Source organism: Helicoverpa armigera, chromosome 8 (genome assembly GCF_030705265.1).
Source record: "Helicoverpa armigera isolate CAAS_96S chromosome 8, ASM3070526v1, whole genome shotgun sequence".
In the NCBI taxonomy this organism is placed as follows: Eukaryota; Metazoa; Arthropoda; class Insecta; order Lepidoptera; family Noctuidae; genus Helicoverpa; species Helicoverpa armigera.
The window spans coordinates 7,278,434-7,297,717 of record NC_087127.1 but is presented as its reverse complement, the minus strand read 5'-3'; the positions used below and the strand labels follow the sequence as shown (position 1 = coordinate 7,297,717).

At 38.7% G+C, this 19,284-nt stretch overlaps 1 protein-coding gene across 10 annotated transcripts in view; it reads right to left on the bottom strand.

Moving 5' to 3' along the window:
* LOC110374782 (protein alan shepard) overlaps positions 1–19,284 on the bottom strand; it is a 105,552-nt gene that overhangs the window by 29,431 nt on the left and 56,837 nt on the right. For 7 of the 10 annotated variants that reach the window (XM_049838499.2, XM_049838496.2, XM_049838498.2 and 4 more), the window contains exon 2: positions 7,402–7,467. The exons of the other annotated variants lie outside the window; for them this stretch is intronic. In XM_049838499.2, coding sequence (XP_049694456.1) covers positions 7,402–7,467 — 66 coding nt within the window. The remainder of the gene's footprint in view (positions 1–7,401; positions 7,468–19,284) is intronic. 10 annotated transcript variants of the gene reach the window in all.

The window sequence follows — 19,284 nt, the reverse complement described above, 5'->3', positions numbered from 1 at the left end:
TTTAGAAGTACAATGTAAGAGTGGGCTACATTCACAGGGACCTGTCAATATTCTCGGGTATATCTTCACTTAAAAGGCAACAGAGTTGTAATGCTATTAGAGCAAAAAGCTTTTCACTTTGGATCTTGGAACTGTTGTAACGTTTTGCTGTATTATACCGTCTGCGCGGCTTCGCAAGGACTGCCTTCGATCGAAACGAGAGTTTTTGTGAAACGCAAAAGTGCACTATGACATAATCCTATATAGTTTTTGCAAAGGGAAGTGATTTCACAAGTCGTGCAACTTCGGGTTATGATAACTTAGATTTGTAGGTTTTAGTTTGAATTGCAAATCGCGATTATCTAATATGGAAAGCGGTTCCAATCACACGGGTGTTTAGTCCGCAATATGCCGGAGATATTTCCCTCTACGAGACGTTGACATTGCCCAAATTAAACCCCAATATTGAATGTAACATTCTGTTATCCAACCGTTATTGATATACATAATACTGAAATATGTGTAATTCCCGTACGTTGAAAAGTTAGTGGTCTTATAAGATTTGATTGCCGAATATGTCATGTTGCTTTTATGTAAACATACGCAGTGCCTCAAATGCGGGAACAATAAAAGTTTCAATTATGTATAAGTTCTGAATTTTCTCTTTCACGCATATAAAACAAAATACCTACAAATGGTAGGTAATTTTATTAGGAGCGGTATGTCTGTATGACCTCATATAAATCCCGCAGATGGTATCTGACCTCTCGGGGGATGGGGCACGCTAATTTATTTAGCGTAACATCGTTACATTAAGATTTATACTCCAAGAAACTTCCTTAGATTTAGACTCAATATTTACGTCAATTTCAATAAATACTATGTATACTATATTATTATTTTCATAACTTCCAATTTTATAGCAAACAAATCGATAATCTTATTGAAAAGGTTAAATTGATACAGAAGTTGAATAGGCTGCTTTTAGTCTTGGTTGAAAAAAGAAACAAACTTGCTTCAAAGTAATAAAACACAGACAGACAATGTGTCAGGTTCAGAAGGCTGTCAGTATTGAATGGCGTGGCCGATTGTTTGCGCAAGGTGGAGGTCAGGCCGCTGCTCTCCGGCCGGCAATGCACTCCGCTCTAACGTCATAACCTGACACTATATTTGCACAATTTGACAGACTATTGCTTCAATCAATAACCTTTGTGTACGTTATAAAACCGTGAAGCAATAAACTGAGAACCCTTACGACTTTTACGTCATAGAACACTCAGGCGTGTCTAAATAAAAGAAAAGCCATGATTGGGCGTCCGCCAGTGTCACATCTTGAGACGTCATATGCTGTAATTCTGATTGATTGTGTTTGTATTTATTAAGTGGAGCACACGTGTTCGCCCCCACATTATCAGTTGATGTGCTTACTCCTCCGCGTATTCAAGGAAGGTATGATAAATGTATTGCACATTGCTCCCCTAAACCCTTCCTAGGATATTTATATTCCGGACTCCTTCTGTCGTCACGTATCGATTCATTTGGTTCTTATGCGAGGCGGACGGTGACTAATGACGTGAGTCCGGCGAATAATGTCGTCCATTTTAGCGAGGAATATAGTAAGCTGGCAGGAGACAACTACTGATGTACCTTGTTGACAACTTCGTTCCGATAATGATCGTTTGCGCCGGCTTATCGGACGTCATTAGCAAGCTTCATATCTGTGTCATTAAATAAATATTAGGTTTTGTGGAACACTCATAAAGTGTGACTGTAGTAATCTAGATCCGCCCACGGAACATGATACAGTTACCTAATCATACTTATTACCTACTACGTTATCTACATACATGAGTTACGACCCTACTTTGTAAATGAAAATCCCCTGAAGGTAATTTTCTAAATTCCTCGTTTCCCACAGTTAACCTCATCATGAAACGTACTTTGTTGGCACCGACTTATTATAGATGCCATTACCATAGATATTCAGTTGGAAGATTTGCGGCATGCGATTACGAATATTAATATTTAGGTTAATTAAACTTGAAAGTTAAAACGGCTTGCTCGATAACGGAACTAATATTCCGGTAAGATTTAACGATTTATTGTAGGTGCGTGGTGCCGTGGATAGGCATTACAGTATTGCTATAGATAATATTAAGTTAATTAAATTAATACTACGGATCAAAAACATAACCCTTATTTTTAATCGGGTAAAAGAAGCAGGTAATGGACCTTTTTGTGTCGGGGTTAATCCGACCCTTGACACCGCGACCGTTTCATAAAAGATGGTTGATTACCGATAATTTCAAGAGCGTTAATTCATTACAGCATCAAACATGTAAGTATTCTAATTTGTAACTGAGAGTATTTTCAAAGTGCGGTGTCTGGAGGTGCGAAACACGTAGGTACCTAAATAACAAATTGCTGAAACGGAGCGAGGGCTGAGTTTGGGCGGCGCGGCGCTCGGTCGTCGGCCGCGGCCGCCGCCCTCCCCCTATAAATACATCGACAGAAGACAAAAGCAGATGCACTCCGCGAAACATTTTTAATTTTAATGATGCGACTTTCGCAGGAGTCAGTTTTCAACGAACTACTAAGACGTAAAATGTTTATTTTGGTTGTACTGTCTGCTCTTCTAATAACGTTGTTTGCGGACAGACGTTGAACAGAATAGTTTTACGGTAATGCTTCGGATCGTTGCTTGCTACTCTTGCGTTTAATCGTGCCGTGAACAAGAGCATATCCAGGAGATTTTAAATAAATTTTCTTTAAGATTTCTTTAATTGCCGGTTAGATATTTTAGACGTTTTTATTCCCAAGATATTTATCTACGTAGATATTTTAAAGGTAGGTAGGTTCGTCTGGTAAGTAAATATGCAAGTTTTTCGCAACGAACGATTGGAACCTCTTATCTAGACAAGACATAAGCGTATACCTACGTGTGAACATGCTCGAGGTCAAGAGCTACTGGTATATGTGTTCATAAATAGCGACATTATTTATTATACTTCTACCGATTGTAATTATACCCACAGTCTTTTATATAAATAGCCCACCCTATCTTATTTTGACCTGGCTGTACCGGACATTGGAAATAAATTGCATTGTCACTTTCTAGGGACTCGAATCTTTGCTCAAAAACAGAAATACATTAATGTTTTTGGATTGCAAATAAATCTACGAACGAATTAAATTACCATCAATTTTTATGAAGTAACAAAATATTACTAATCTAGATGAAAAAATAAAACGATCCGTAAAGAATTGAGCGCTAGTATTTGCACTAATAGCGCAGTTCCGCTCCTATAAGGAAGAAGAGTCAAGACGGTACCTTTTAAATCGGCTCAATCAATTGAATAAACGCCGCGTCTAAACGGCACAAATCCGAGAGAAAAGGAAAACAATTAATTAACTCATTTCCCGCAATTAACGAAGGACGGACACGAAATTACTTAAGCATCTCTGGGTAATCAGCGCCGTGGGTATCCGGCGGGTGGCGGAAGACAGCTTTCCCCGGTCGCTCGGCTCAATCCACGGCGATACCTCGGCCGCCCTTTGTCCAACACAACAATACTGTTTTCGGTGAATCGAATTGAAACAAAACGATAAACACGCTATCTTTTATGCCTTGTTATTACACCGATCAACGATATTTTCTTTGCCTATGTTTGTAGTTTGCAAATATCTTGATTTGACAATGGCGTCAACAGACTAGATTAAGAACATAATAATGTATTTCTAAAAGTAGTTTTTAGTTTTTTGTATCACATGTAACCCTATCACAATGTTGAGTATAAAAGACTCACAAAATGTGCAACTAATTAGCCTACCTACACTCCTTTATAAAGCGCTCAATTGACCTCCGAGGGTTGCATTAAAGGCACCCGGTGTTCAAAGGAGCGAGTGGTGCGGTTTCAAAGAAAGCGCCTCGTAAGGCCGGCCTCACACTGTGGCGCAGGGGTCGAGGAAAGGCGCGTTCTGTGAAAATGATCGCGTTCACTGTTCTCGGTGCCCGTCGTGTTTACAAACAAGCATTTAATTGACGCAGGAATTCCAAACACCGCCGGTGTTAAAGGAAAACAAGCATCTCTCTCCTCGCTACTGTCGTTTACAGCCGGGTGTAAGCCGACACAATTTTGCGAGCGAAATATTTTTTACAAAGGTTAGAAGAAATATGTAAGTGAAATGGAAGGGCAATAATACTTCCCCTTTCCTTAAACTGTAAGATCATTTGCTCGGTTGCAGAGAGACTCGCAACACAATGATTTTCAACGAATTACGAAAGTATAAATAAAACAAGGTGTATTACATCCCAGTTTATAAAGCGCTTTATGTCTGTGGAGCGTACAGCATGCATTATTCACAGAGAAGAATAATCTGTGTACTAAATAATACAATGTACCTTGTTCACCGGGGGACGCGAGCTTCTTTTATTTTTAATGAAATCTCCTTGTTTGCTTAATTGCGTGCGCTACGAGGATATATTACGTTACGAAAATACAAAATTTACGCGGCTAGGACTTTTTGTAGAGGGTTTTAACAAAATTGTTATTCACATTCTAGAGAACTATTCACGTGAAATTTTCAGAAAATATTACAAGAGCTAATTCTTTTGATTAATACTTGAGTATATTAGCAAAGTAAAATCGTAGCTGAATATTTTAAATAAAATATTTCCTGAGGAAGTCCCCGGGCACAACACATGCGGGAGACAAGTTAAGCCATCCGATTTGTAATCGTCGTTAAATCGTTCTGGCAACTCGGAAAACTTCTGGAACGAGAGTACCTACAAGTTTTGGATACGATTATCTTTTATGCAATAGAAAATCTTATAAAACCGATATTTTTGGTCGCATTTTTCACCGTCTCTAAACAGAAACCAAAGGTGATAACTGGGTTAGTAGATTTTAGGATGAGTCGGATCAATATGAATTCATGGTTTTACGTGCGGATAAAATGGACTCTAGCCAAACCGTAAACAATACTCAAGGCGTGCTTTTTATGAATGTCTAACATTCGATAGATACCGAAAGATTTATGGCTGTCGGACGCCGGGATTATTTCTTGCAAATTCAAGACAAGCGGTGTCAGTTTGTCTGAATATTCATTAGCTCCTGAGTTGGGGAGTTAATACCGCATCCGATTAATGTTGATATTTTCCCGCATTTAGCTTTCGTTATTCAAGCGAGGGAGCTGCCAGCACGATTCTACGATTTGTTTTGGTGACACATTAGGGTCTGTTGGACATTAAAACGCTTTTTTTGTGAGACAACCTTAATTAATTTTAGTTGCAAGAGGTAAACATTAGGCCACATATTTCATTAAACGATTAACAACGCCGGAAATTGTTCCAAAGCCTACGTCAAAGTTCGAAATGTTTAGTGGTGTTTGACGGGACCGGGAACTTTGAAGAAGGTACTAATAACAGCATCGCATCAAGTATTTAACAGTCGGCCACTGTAGGCACGCAGCGGCGCCTACCCTGGCGGCCACTAAAACAAAACTTAATCGCCGTGCAAAGCCGCAAGAAAATTCCACTGGCGGAAACCGCAGACCGTTTTAAGTAAAATATTAAATGCGCTGTAGGATTTGTTCGCGTACGGGCACAGGCTGGTTTTCATATTTGATGAAGCGCTCGCTCCCCGTCGACGACGTTTTGTCTGGCCCTTAATTGCGGAGTGATGCGTCCGCGGCGCGGCTCTCGCCCAAACTCGGCGTTCGCACAAGAAAATATTAAAACGTCCCGTGGCGCTCCGCCGGCTTACTCAGCGGACTAACTGTTTATTGCCAGCCTAGAGCCGTTAACGCCTATAAATTTTATGTGTATTCGCAATGCCGCTGCCGTAAAATGTTGCAATATTGCTAAAACTCCTAGTTTTTTTGTACATTTACGAAACCTGCTTCTAGTTTTCAGCTACAATGAAAGTTACAGGAATGCCTGGCGCAGAAGCTTTAATATTAAAAACATTCACTAAGAAGCCAGCCGTATTTAATTAGTAATTATCTTCTAATTATAATATTCTTTACTCTGCGTGACTTGCAAATTAGATGACTTTAGTAAAAACATCACGATAATTAATCATTTTCCTTATGCACGTCTGCGATAAAATCAGACAAGTTTAACGTTCAAGAAATTACTTTTTACGAAATTATGGGAATCATGACTGTTCCTACAAAGTACTTACTGTTCAATAAACATCTCTGTACTGAACTTGCTGTTAAATGTTCATTTAGAACTGATTTTAGTAAATAATATTTTCTTGCGGCACACAACGACGGAAACCCTCATAAAGCATTACGTTTACAGTTCCGCATCTATTCCATATAAAAATTACATTAGCACGTCATTCTATGAAATTTACAGTTGGATCGTAACGAGCGGGATGGTCAGAAGAAACAAACAAGACACGCACTGTTGCCTTCAATTACTGCTCGTACAATATACGACGTCGTAAAGAGATCTCGAAGGCTTCGAGGGACAGTTGTCGCAAACACTTGGGTCTCAATCACGGAGTAAGGAAATATGAGCGGAGATGCCGTTATGCAAGTAGGTCAGGCGCCTTCTTTTAGGTCGAATACTAGGCATGACCAACACGATCACTTACGAGTGAACTAAAGAGGTGTTCCGGTTCTTTGGGACATCTGTCAACGATTTTTGGTAATATATAACGTGGTCGGGTCCAAAGAAGGCGTATACGGGCGATAACAGGAAAGTTCCTCGTCCCCCGCTCATCCGCATTTTGGCACGATACCTTCTCTAGTCATTTAGTTCTCCGTGGTCTCGATACTGGCCACTTGACAAATCGCTACACACATTCCGAATCGTTTGTTACACCCAAGTTACCTGAGGCCCGCACTATCAACCCATTTTGGGCCCGACACGTTTCAATTCGCACGCTGTAAAATACTATTGCGATTTACGAAGGGTTAAGTTTTGACTGTATTATGGATAGTTTAATGGTTGGGTTTGTGATCTTTGATGTCTTTTGGAGTGTGTTTATCATGAGATATAAATATCTACACATGGAAATAGTAATCTCTTTTTGAGTGTTAGTTAATCTCTTTTTAAGTCTAATGGAAGTATATCATTGGCAATTTTATAGCCTGCAAGTATAGGTAATGGTCTTTTCTTAAAAATAGTCGATTACCCTGCATGTTACCACTAGATTAATGATTTGTTTTTTTATTCAGGACAAGCATGTTTCAATTATTTTTCCTGAATTAAAATGTCGGGTTACAGCGGAACCAGGCTTTTATTTCTGTTATTCAGCTATCAAATTCTCTGGCAAATAATAATACATTGTTATTCTCTCCAATAAAGCTAACACAACACCAAGACGTAACGCATTAGACGCAATGACGTTTCCAAACGTCAATACGAGTATTTGCGTCACGCCATACTATAATAATCTTGATACTTACTCGGATTATGATGCTGTTACTGTATAAGTAACTCCTTTGCGTCTGGCATAACGAATTGTTACGTACCTGCAAGAAAAAGATGAAAATAAAGTTGCGTATTAGTAAAAAGCAATTATTAGTTTATAATTACTTATGTTACGCCTACATCATTAACAAAAAAAGGAACAATTTTAAGTGTTAATATTAGTACTTTTTAATTTGTTCGAAATTCAAAGTAACGTTAAAAGATGACCACCTTATTTCGACTATATGCGTGAACAAAATTTATCTGGACAGTGACAGATCATTTGTAAGTACTGAAAGTAATACTGATAATGTAGCCAGCCTAATTCTATAGTTTAGAAACATGATGTGACAGTACAAAATTATGTGTAAGTAAATGGAGTGTCCTACTCAATTTAATTAATCTTACCAAAGTTTGTCAAAAGTTTAATACTTAAATGCTTAAACTTTGTTAAAGTCCATTGGATAAAATGTCCGAATGAACAGTTATGCCCGGTGGACATTTGAATAATATTTTTAAACAACCCATTAGCATATACTTTTGAAATTGTGATTGAGGTCTATGAACGAGCGGAAGAAGGAAGTGAAATTAAAATTCTACACGAACACATAGCCGTCCAGTAAAGTACTAATAATATAATTGAATTATTTATGTGTCTGTCCGTAGATATTTCAGGTAATGAATACCTATGAAGCCTTTATAGCAGACATTAAATTATACAACTAGTCGCATGCGCTTTATACTGGATAGTTCTGGTGAAAACCGCATTTAAATCTACAATTTTTTATCCTACTATTATCGATATCTATGGATTTGTTTTTTTTTTCTTTTTCCGACCAAAAGTAAAATTTTTGGGTGTCATACGCTTTATTTTATTTATTCTGATTTGGGAACTAGGTTTCCCGGGATACTGGGGATAGTGTGGAACAAACTAGTATCACATATTTTGACAATGCTTTAACTGCATCATGTGAAAGATATATAGGATACTGGCACCCCACAAAAAGTATCAAGTTTCATAAAACCATACAATTTGTCACCACGTAACAATTAACATCCATAATTGGCTGAACATGGTGGCATCATATATACCGTGGTATAGCAACCCGACACTAATTCTAAGCAATAAATAAAGAAACTCGCCCATCTAATTACAAACCGTGATATATAGTCATAATGTTATACGACGTAAGTGATAACTTCATTTAATGACTGTTGGAACACTTTCCTCTATAACATCTATAAATTATAGTTATAACTGTGCTTAATTAAATTTGCACGATAATTGATTCTCTGTGCAATCTATCGTATAAAATAATACAGTAAGAAAAACTTTATATCGGGTGTGTCGTTCACAATCACATTAAATGAAATGCGTTAATATATGTCGATTAACACAAAGAAAAAAGAAAAATACGTAAAAATAAAAAATGATTTTTCTATTTGAATAAATATGGGCGAAAATAAGAACACCACATAAAAGTCAGTCATTACAAATAACTGAAATTCTCCCTTGAAAACTGACAGCTGTCAAATTATCAAAACATTCGATACTCCTAACTGTATCTCTGCTTTACAAATGTTGATAAAAACATATTGCACTAACTCCTAACAATTATGTAATATGTTTTATTATCATTTTAATTTAAACATATTATGTATTTATATATTTATTTGACCTTTGTCAGTGCTAATCATGTTTGTAACACGTAATCATTTAGAACTCAAGTTCATGACCGAATAAGTACGGAGAATTGTTTAATAAAATTTGAATTACTAATGGAAGTTAACTGTGATAAGAAGCTCTGTATAATCTAGACTGTAAATTAAACAAATAATTCCGGATCGGGTGATAGTAAACCCGTTATGCAATAAAACGTTGAATTAGTTAAAGTCATTACTACAATAAACCCACGGTAAGTAATTAGCTGGTTAAATTATGTTTTATGCAAAGACATTAAATAGAGGTATATTCTGAGTTTATTATATAATTTGTAGTTGGTAGGTGGTTATTGATAAGTTGACTAAGAGGAATTTCACAGTTAAATATTTTTGCAAAATATTCTAGTAATATACCTAGCTACAATGAGTGTTTGAACAGCTAAAAATATATCCTTATACATATCATTTACCTATAGGTACTGACATCATTACAAATTAGTAATAATTTCATCATGCTCGATATCAAGCTGTATTAGTGTTTCACCTTCGTGAGTCACTCGTATACTTGAGCCGACTGCATGCATACGTTATAAATGTACATACATCCACTATGTAATGGGTGCAAACCAATTATGTTTCACACACAGTTACTAATTATAATTTCCTCGGCGCTGCCATTCGGAAAACTATGTTTAGAGTGTTCTATTTATTAATTAGTAGCTAAATACGCTGCAGTGAGCACAGTTATGTACCACTTAAATTAGTCGGAACAACGTTTTGGACTTTATAAAATTTTAAACTGGCTTCATTTCACTGTGTAACTGTTTAAATAATGTAATATTTTAATTTAAACTCACGGCAATGCGTCGGCAGCTCGAACAATATGCAACGTATTCAGAATACACAGCACGTACAATAACTTTTAATACCCAACTGAGTAGGTGGTATGCACGCTGTAATAAAAAACATGCCAATCCTCGACTTGCAATAAGATGCATGCATGTATGACAGTTAATTTAGTATCCAGGCTGTGGTCGTGGTGACATCCATCTATTGCGCGTAAGGACATCGCACGCTGCCTTGGGCCCGCACCATTCAAGAACTCACAAAGCGCATATGCTAATAACACATTTGCAATTAAGATCGCGACGCCCACAAGGGGACGCCATTGTTTCATACATGTGAAATGTGTCTACTTATTATTTATATAACGATAAAATATTTATAACAATAAATACTATTCAATCTTGCACAATGATAACAGTTTTGCAATAGAATAAAATGTAACATCGTCGAAAGCTTTTTATCGAATTGGATCGCGACATTCAAATACGAAGCGGAGAGGAATTTAATACTGAATTATGAAAACATTTCGTTGATAAAACTTTCGTTCCACCGCTGATACTAATGGAACGAATTTTCAAAGTAAAAGTTGTACAACAAGCAATCTCCTGGCATGGAAAGTTGGGCGAATTTCAGTGGAGCACCGACCGGTGAGCATCACCAAAAGAATGTAATAAGGCACAGGTGCCGCAAGTTCTTTATTGGATTTCGCACGTTCCGACTCGACGTGTTTGATGGCCGGAAGATTCTTGCTAAACTCTTTGCTAGATATTAATTTTCCAACAAAATTATCTTTGGACTTGTCTGCAAATTCACTATTGTACGAATGTATTTCAGCAGTGGGAAAGTGGGTTACATTTATATCGCTCACCTGTTGAGCAGTGCCGTGACTCCGTCATAACAAGATTTTAAGTTGTACTAACCGTCAATGGAAACACCTGTATGATATATGTAGAGGTGGCTAACATGAACAACGTCATCATTGTAAATAACTATTACTTTATTATTATTTGAAAGTTAACTGCGTAGCTAGTATTCATGAATCAATCGTTATCAAAATCTGATACACTTGTAACGTAAAAAATGAGTGCGGCGCGATGATGCAGCTGTGTCACGAGGTCATTCCGAAAAGTGTTTCTCGGTGAACGACGCCGACTGAAAGGAAAAGTATAGGCCGCAGCCGTGCGCGCCGCCGCCGCTGCAGATCGTGTCATTGACACATGCAAATTCGAACAACGCTTCGGTGTCGGGTCATCGAACCCTCCATTCAATGACTGTCGAAAGTTATCCGTGAATACGACGTCGGCGTAGCCTACAAAGAACTCCTGCATCGTAGCCGATACGCGATTGTAGCGTTTATAATCATTCATGAATAAGCGAATTTACCTTGCGATTGCTCACCCATCTAAAGGAGAACACTAAACGATCTGTCTAGTTCTTCGTTTCGTTATTGAGTATTAGTATTCAAGGTAAACAGCGACTTGTCGCGAGCGTATAAGGTTGCTTATTTGATGTGTTCGATTGAATTCGACAGATGCGCCGCTACACGAGGTGCGTCTGGCCATTGTATTATTAGCATTGCGAATTTCGACAAGCTCTCGGTGCTAGACGCCATTCGCAAATACAAACGGTTGGTATGCAAATCTCTCTTGTCTGTAGGACGACATTTACATGGTTTGTTGGGCGTGGCCTCAAACACAACTGTCCATAATGTATTTTATCATTTTTCACTGCTGCGCGGCTACTGAGGAAACACAATTTTTCACGCTTTCGTTGACATAGGAACTGGCTGTTCCAATAGCGGCCATTCCTCATATGCGATACAACTCGGTTTGCACAAAGACTTAGGTAGATATATTATCAGCACTCCGTGTTATTATGTTTGCAAAGCAAGCTTCATAATATGTGCACGGCTGGCGACTAGATAAGCGAGACGTCCTTGTCCGCCGTGATGGACGTAAAACTCTGAAAGGACGACCTAAATAACGCGAAGAGTAATCTCTGATGGGTGCTATCATCGCGGGAGATGGTAATGTTGATTGTTGACCTAATCTATCTCGTGACGTCATGGAGCAGCCTGCAGCCGAGGCCAGCCGACGCCTGTAAACTTATTGTACACACACACTCGTGTACCAACGAATACATGATTCATAAATACTTGGTATTTAGAAACTATAAGCCGTGTTTAATTTATTTTGTTAGTTTCTCTTGTTTATACGGCGAGAAAATACACATAGTATCAGCTGTTCGTCGTCGTACTCAGGTTGTGGGAGTCAATTGCGGTAGTTAAACGGATTAGTGCCGCGCCACTGAGGGTCGGCTTTACTCCAATTGCGAATCGCCATGTTTAAAAACTGAGCACGTAGCATCGATTGTTACTAATAAGGAAGGAGCGTGCAGATAAATTATTAAATTCCACATTCGTTCACATAATCACCTCATTGTAATATACTACTAGGAAGAAATTGTACAACATTTTACGTAATAAAACCGCACAAAGCCGCGAAGCTTACATTGATTTACAGTAATTTAGTGTGAAAAGGAAATAAATACTTGTCTGTCAGATGTCTTTCACAAAACAATGACATGATTTATCGTCGAGAGATAACTGTTTACACGTAGGATATCGAGCCGTCTGTTGTCCACGCTGCCAGCTTGTTCTAAACCAGATAAGATTAAAGATGGTGGGCTCGCTCGGGGAAATTAATCATTAATGAAGTTTTAAAGTGGTCGTGTTCATTATTGTGGCTAGAGAGATTTTTAATTATTGTCAATCTTTTATCAGACGTGGATGTCTAATGAAACTAATGGTATTTTGCTCATAATTTAGACTCATAAAAATGTTTTTATGATTTGCCTTATGCAACAAACGAAGTTATTACACGAGAGCAAGCATGTTGCACGTGCGGCACGGCGCGGTACGACAGCGGCGCGGCGGCACAGAGCGAGGAGCCCGCGCGGCGCGGAGTCTCGGAGCAGACGGGTGCGCCGGCCGCATGAGAAGCTGGTCAGTGGCCGCATTCCTTATAGTTGAAAGTAACACGGTATCCGGCTGCGAAAAATCACCGTCTCGCTCGACCAACGGCCGGGGGATTCTGCTTCTTATACATTACCACATTACGAACCATTGCATGTAACACCACGTTATATCGATTTAAAATAGACATTATTAAATACGAAATTGCAACACAGCGCCAGTTTGCAGCACGCCCGACTGTGTAGATATTGTCCTATCAAGATGATTTAGATAAGTGTCAATGTATTATAAATAACGGCGGAACGTTTTATTTATCATCGAGTTCGACAACCTCTTGCTCTTAAGATTAAACTTATTTATACAACGAATGGCTGTAATTTACTTTTGATATGCACGATCCGATTGCCTTGCAACAATAAGAAGAAATCAAATCAAGTATTCAGAATGAAATTTATAAATTAATATCTATCAAAATCAGAAGAATAGGGTTATGTTTTGTATTCCATTTTGTTCGAATAAAATAGCAATTCCGAAGTTATATAAAATCCATTCCTTTCCTTTGTAATAAAAATTGCCCATTCGAATATTTCTCTAAAGTATGAATGAGAAATATGTCAGTGAGTTTTGCAGGTAAAATATCTGCAATCGAACATTATACTGCAAGGAAAGTGTGCAATTCTTTCCTGTTGGATTGGAAGTCGGCGGCACACGAGCAGCGTCGTGTGATTGCTTTGCGCGAATTTTTTGTTCGTCTGGCGCGCAGGTGTCTTGTCGTAGGCACAGAGTTGAGACTCGGAGCTTATTTTTTTCTGAATAGCCTTCGACCCGCCTCGCTGCCATTGTTTGTTTTGATCGTTTTTTTCAGCTCATCGTCTGTGGACTTGCGAATCCGGCATACCTGCTAAGACTTTACCGTCGGACCCTAATTTATGAGGAGATTAAGTAAAACGCTTTAAAGGAACACCGAGAGTTTTTAACAAATGCTTTTGATCGTCACTGCAAAGTGTAAGTGGTTACGAGTACACGGGAGATTTGTAATCGGTTGTGACTGGGATGGGTTTTATGACAGCCGTCCGTCGTTCCCATGACACGAATGCGTGCCAGTATTTTGAACAAAACAGGTTGGTTCAGCACCACGGCATTTACTTAACGGCCCTTCGTTTACGTAACGTGCTGTGAGATTGCTAAAATGAATGGCGTGGTTCCCAAGGCGGCGGCGTGGCGGGTGCATGCGCTGGGCGGGCCTCTCTAGTGGTATTGCGTTCCGTTATCTTGCGGTCATCAGTCTCTCGGAACGGGTTGCGGGCCCCGGAGGCGATACACCGGAACTGTCGTGCTGTATACGGCGCACGCGCCGGCCGCACGTCCTCGTGTCGCCGGAGCCGTTTGACGTGTCACTGCCGTCTGACGTGCATCACACGCCACTTACTTTCGTGCACGTGAAACCACCTGCTTCACAACTTCCCTGTGTCAAACCTTCTTATACTTTTTACGTGTGGACCATCCACGTCACTTTAGACGATATGTAGAAGAGTGTATACCACGGTAACTGTATGTTTATTATCAAATCCTCCCAACTGAGCATGACGAAGCATAAACAGCTTTTAGACATAACCTGTTGCCAAATCAACATCCGAAACGACCGATTCTGATCTTGCTATAATGAAGATAACAAAAAAAACTATAAAAGAAGCCCGAGTTCAACAGTCGGTTCCCCGAACTTCAACTGATCCAAAGTACCTCATCATCATCGTACATTCAAAAACATAATGATGGTAATAAACAGCAATAATCGAACCATAAAAACTTAATGGAAGAAAGATATAACGACAATGGAGTTGATAGACAATTCAATCAGTGTAATTAATTGTTAAGTTTCCTACTTCATACTATCCGTATGCGCGTGCCCATACTGCGGGTTAGGGGAGGCGAGGTGGAGGGGGGGGAGCTGTGAAGTTATAAATAATTAATGCGAAAGATAACTGTGCCGCGTGCGCCTTGCAGTACGTGCGTTGCAAGCGCCTAATTGCACTCAATGATGAAAGATCAATAAATGTAAGAAATAAATTAATAATCGATGAGAATTTTTTCTCACACCCGAGCCGTTGAATAAGCAGTAATAACTGATCATAATATACTTGGTAGTGATATATTACCTAATAATGGAAATAATTTGCTAACGAAAGATAAAAAGCTGATGATTATGTTCAGTCAGTGAATACAGGAAAGCAATTAAGATGCTGCACGCGGTGCTTGAAGTGAAGTCAAAGCTTGTGAAAAATTCATAAATAAAACATGTATATTTGTTTACAACAAGAATAAAATAATTGAAAATCAAATAGGTAAACAGCTTTTACTAATCAAAAGCATGTAGGAAATACATTTTTGCACTAATTTAGATGTACATAAGTATTCTTAATTTTATGTGTGAAGTTTTATAAGTAAAGAGAATTATAACGAAAAACAAACAAGGATCACTAAGGGCACAATGATCAATTCTGTGGTTAACACCGAGAGGAAACCAACGAAGTTGATAATAGATTGTAAACATATCCAAAAACCGATATTGAAAACTTTGTTCGATTTTGTTCAAAGATTGTTTTCAAAGTGGCAATGTGATGAGTCACTAGTTTATTGTTTCAAGCCGCTGAATATTTTTTCAGTAAAATCTTGAAAAACTGTTGCAGTCTCACCGTGAATCGCTTTCATTTAAATTTTTGCTTTTCCAAAGTTTCTTTCGCCTTTATTTCGCACAGAATAATAGCGGTCGCGTTCGGATTGAATTGATTTCATTAATTTTATCCCTATTTTGCTATTTCGGCACTTTGAACCTATCAATAGAACGTTTTTTATTTTGCTCTTATTTCTATAGGTACCTCTAAGTACAAATACTAGCGTGGATATCAGACAAATAATATTTAGATACAAAAAATTTGGTACCTACTGCAAAATACCATGTGTACTCAAAAGCGTAAAATGTAATTCACATAAGTAATGCAAGGAAAAGCAAATTAATTGTCCGTATAAATACTTTATCCTACATCTAGTAATTATTACAAACGGGTATAAAAGTATAAACACGAAGCTACTGAACACAAACAATATGGTGTTATGTGGTCACTTTAGTCCGTAATATTGCGGGACAAACATCCGTTCAGACGGTATTACGGACCGATCCACAAAAAATCCGTTGCTTACGGGAAGGGAAATTACTGTGAAACCGTACGCTAGTTACTTCTGCAGTTGACGGTGGCATTACACAAAGTTGCGACTGACGCTGGTCAACATACGAACCACTTAGTGCGGTAGTGCCTACCACGCTTTCCCCGATCCGTTTGAAACTTTATCCGGACCGTTACCAGCAAAATGCGTTTTTAAACTCATACGTGCAGTCCTATACACAAAGGGATCCTACCTGTAAACATGGCTAACTTTTGTGCATGCAACATTTATGTTCAGCAGCCTTTTAAGAGTACTGGGCGTACATATGAGTTAGAAGCTGAAATCTACGCTAGAAGTACATAATATGAATCATTTAACTTGAGACGCTTGTGTAAACGCACTAAACAAGGTTCTAAAGACTTAAGTAACCATATTTTCGGTAGTTCAGCATTCTTAGAGCGGTAACAAAGTAAGTGAAGTGCGCGTATTTCATCCTTGTCGGGTGCAACGAGACACTGCAAGCGACGCCATCTCACGTAACACAATGCTCGCGCCGTAATAGGCTTGCCGTTCAGGTGGTCTCAGATCTTCTTGGAATTCCACTTAAATCTGCAACCGAATCGCGTTAGAACAAATCCTGTGTAATTTACCGGCTTGTAAATTGATAATTTTATACAAATCTAACTTCAGAACATTTGTTTTATTATGGAATTGTGATCGCTGCCTCTACCAGGAACCATTCAATTTAAATGCTAATTAAAATATGTGCATGTAACGCCTTATTGAATCCTAAAACATTGGTGTATGTGTGAGTAAAAACTGCATAATTCATCTGGACGCTTTGCATATACGAGCATAAACAGATTACCGTGGCGAGTCAGACGCGAATCATGCCCTATTTCAAGACCGTACCGATTCATATGATGTTAGACTGCAAGATGGTCCTTGAGAATCGATTGGATCGATTTACATTCCGATTGGATCTCAGCGTGTATCGATTGAATCAATTAGATGTCAGATATACGGTCGACACGTTTTATATGTAGATACCGTCCACGCCTCCTTCATGTAATTTTATTTGATGATCATTTTATGTGAGTGGTACTCCTTTATTTAATGAACATCTATGCGGCTATTAGATTTCAAATACATGTTTCTTGAATAAGACGGGACCCTTCAGGTCCTAAGAGAGCTCTTAATAATTTAGTACAGGCTACACGAGCAAGCCACGAACTGAGTCTGACTTCAGTATAAGCTATTGTATAACAGATATGAGAAGATTAGTGTTAGGTACGAGTACATTTTATTTAAGCATTGAATTGACGTAGGGAAGAAAACAATATTTAAACCACAACTTACACCAGTGACATGATCACGTCCGTTGAACTATTAAAAAATGTATAAACACATTAATAATTTAGAAGATATCAGTTTTATGACCTAAATCATCTAAGCATGATAAATGACAGCAATATTTCATCACATTTGGCAAGATCTATCAGACATAAGGCGCTGAACAGTTGTTTAGTATGTTTGTCCACGCCTCCTTCGTGTATTTGTATTTCGCGTTTGATTCTGTCATAGCGCTGATTGCAGGCCGGTGATTTAGGCAAGTTTCCAACACGGGCATGTAAACAAAGAGCAATTTCACTAATTAAGTGCTCGCCGTGTTGTGAGTGCCGGCAGACGGTGGGATGCGACGCGATCACCTCGAGTGCATCTTTACCATAATTACTTATTTACACTTTTAATGGATTTGCAGAGAAAGTGATGTGTATTTTTGGATGTTTCACTTAGCTCAGCACTAGGGGCCTTACTACAAAAACTTTAAACCCTGTTTTACACTTGTCTAATAAAATTTTGGCTGCAAAATGAACCATATGTCAACGTCATAATTTGACATTTTTTTAGACAAGGCATAAACTGACGTTTAAAAGTTTTTGTGGTAAGACGGTAGGTGTTTTCTGCATTGTGTAAGTTGGAAAGCAATCAATAATTGGCCTTGACAAAAAGGTCGCTCTTGAATATTTTTACAAGTAATTTTCTATACGAATATAAATTAAAGAAGTACCTAAGCCTTTAATATTTAAATAGATCTTTAACGCTTAATAAAATCAGTTAATATTAGTCACGTATTAAGATTACCGACGGGAGATAATACAGCGACTACGTTGGAGTGCAACAATGCAATAAAATGTAAACGTAAAAGTGCAATGTTGTGTATGGGGCGTCGCGGGCGCACGGCGGGGCGGGCGGCGCGTGCGCGGCCCTGGCGATGCCGCAAGGTCAATGGCACGCGCCTCTCCCGCTCGCACACCGGAATTCCATATTTAAATCTCGTCCGCAGAAAAATGGCGGTCGACTCCATTCCGCGGCCGCGCCGTGTGTACGGAGAATTAATAAAACATGCCTCCCACTTTTTCTTATCGTTTTTTCCGAGTATCGTTAACAACTTGGTAACAGTGCGGTTGCAGTTTGCTGTTATGTTGTGTCTGTTCGATACTCTTATCCCATACATGTAAGAAAAATAATCGTAATATTTTATACACATACGCTTATAAATTTTCTGCTGCCTACATATTTACACCGTAATTCATGGTTAATTCGTAACGGTACTTAAAAAACCCCAATAAAGTTTAATTGTTGTTGAGTCTAAACGCATTGCACGTCCAAACCGCGTTGGCGAGAAGCGAACATAAATGTAGCGTTTTTTCGTAGCAATGACGCTACGTGGACGAAATGTAGACACGTAGGCAAATGTAGCCACGTAGGTAAATGTAGACACGTAGGCAAATGTAGCCACGTAGGTAAATGTAGCCACGTAGGTAAATGTAGCCACGTAGGTAAATGTAGGCCCATGCGGTATGTATGTGACGCGGTAGCGGACACAATTAACTGGGTACGGGAAAGCGCAAGTCACTGGCAATCGGAGACCGCTCGGATTTCAGCACAAAAGCGAAGGGAGTCGGGGACGGTATGTGAATTTGGGGACTAAGCGCCGTAACCACTAATGCGAATAACAATAGTGGGGTTTAGTTGAAGAACGCCACACAGACAGTTCATTAGCTTCATGTAGGCAGCTTTATTTATAGCTTCAATAAATACATAAACAAGTATAGATAGCTACGTACGCAGTATTCAATGCTTAAATGAGTAATCTGCGGTTGTTTAGTACTTACGTCTATACAGGATGATTTTAGAATGAGAGAGTAAACAGGATGCACCTACAGCTTAC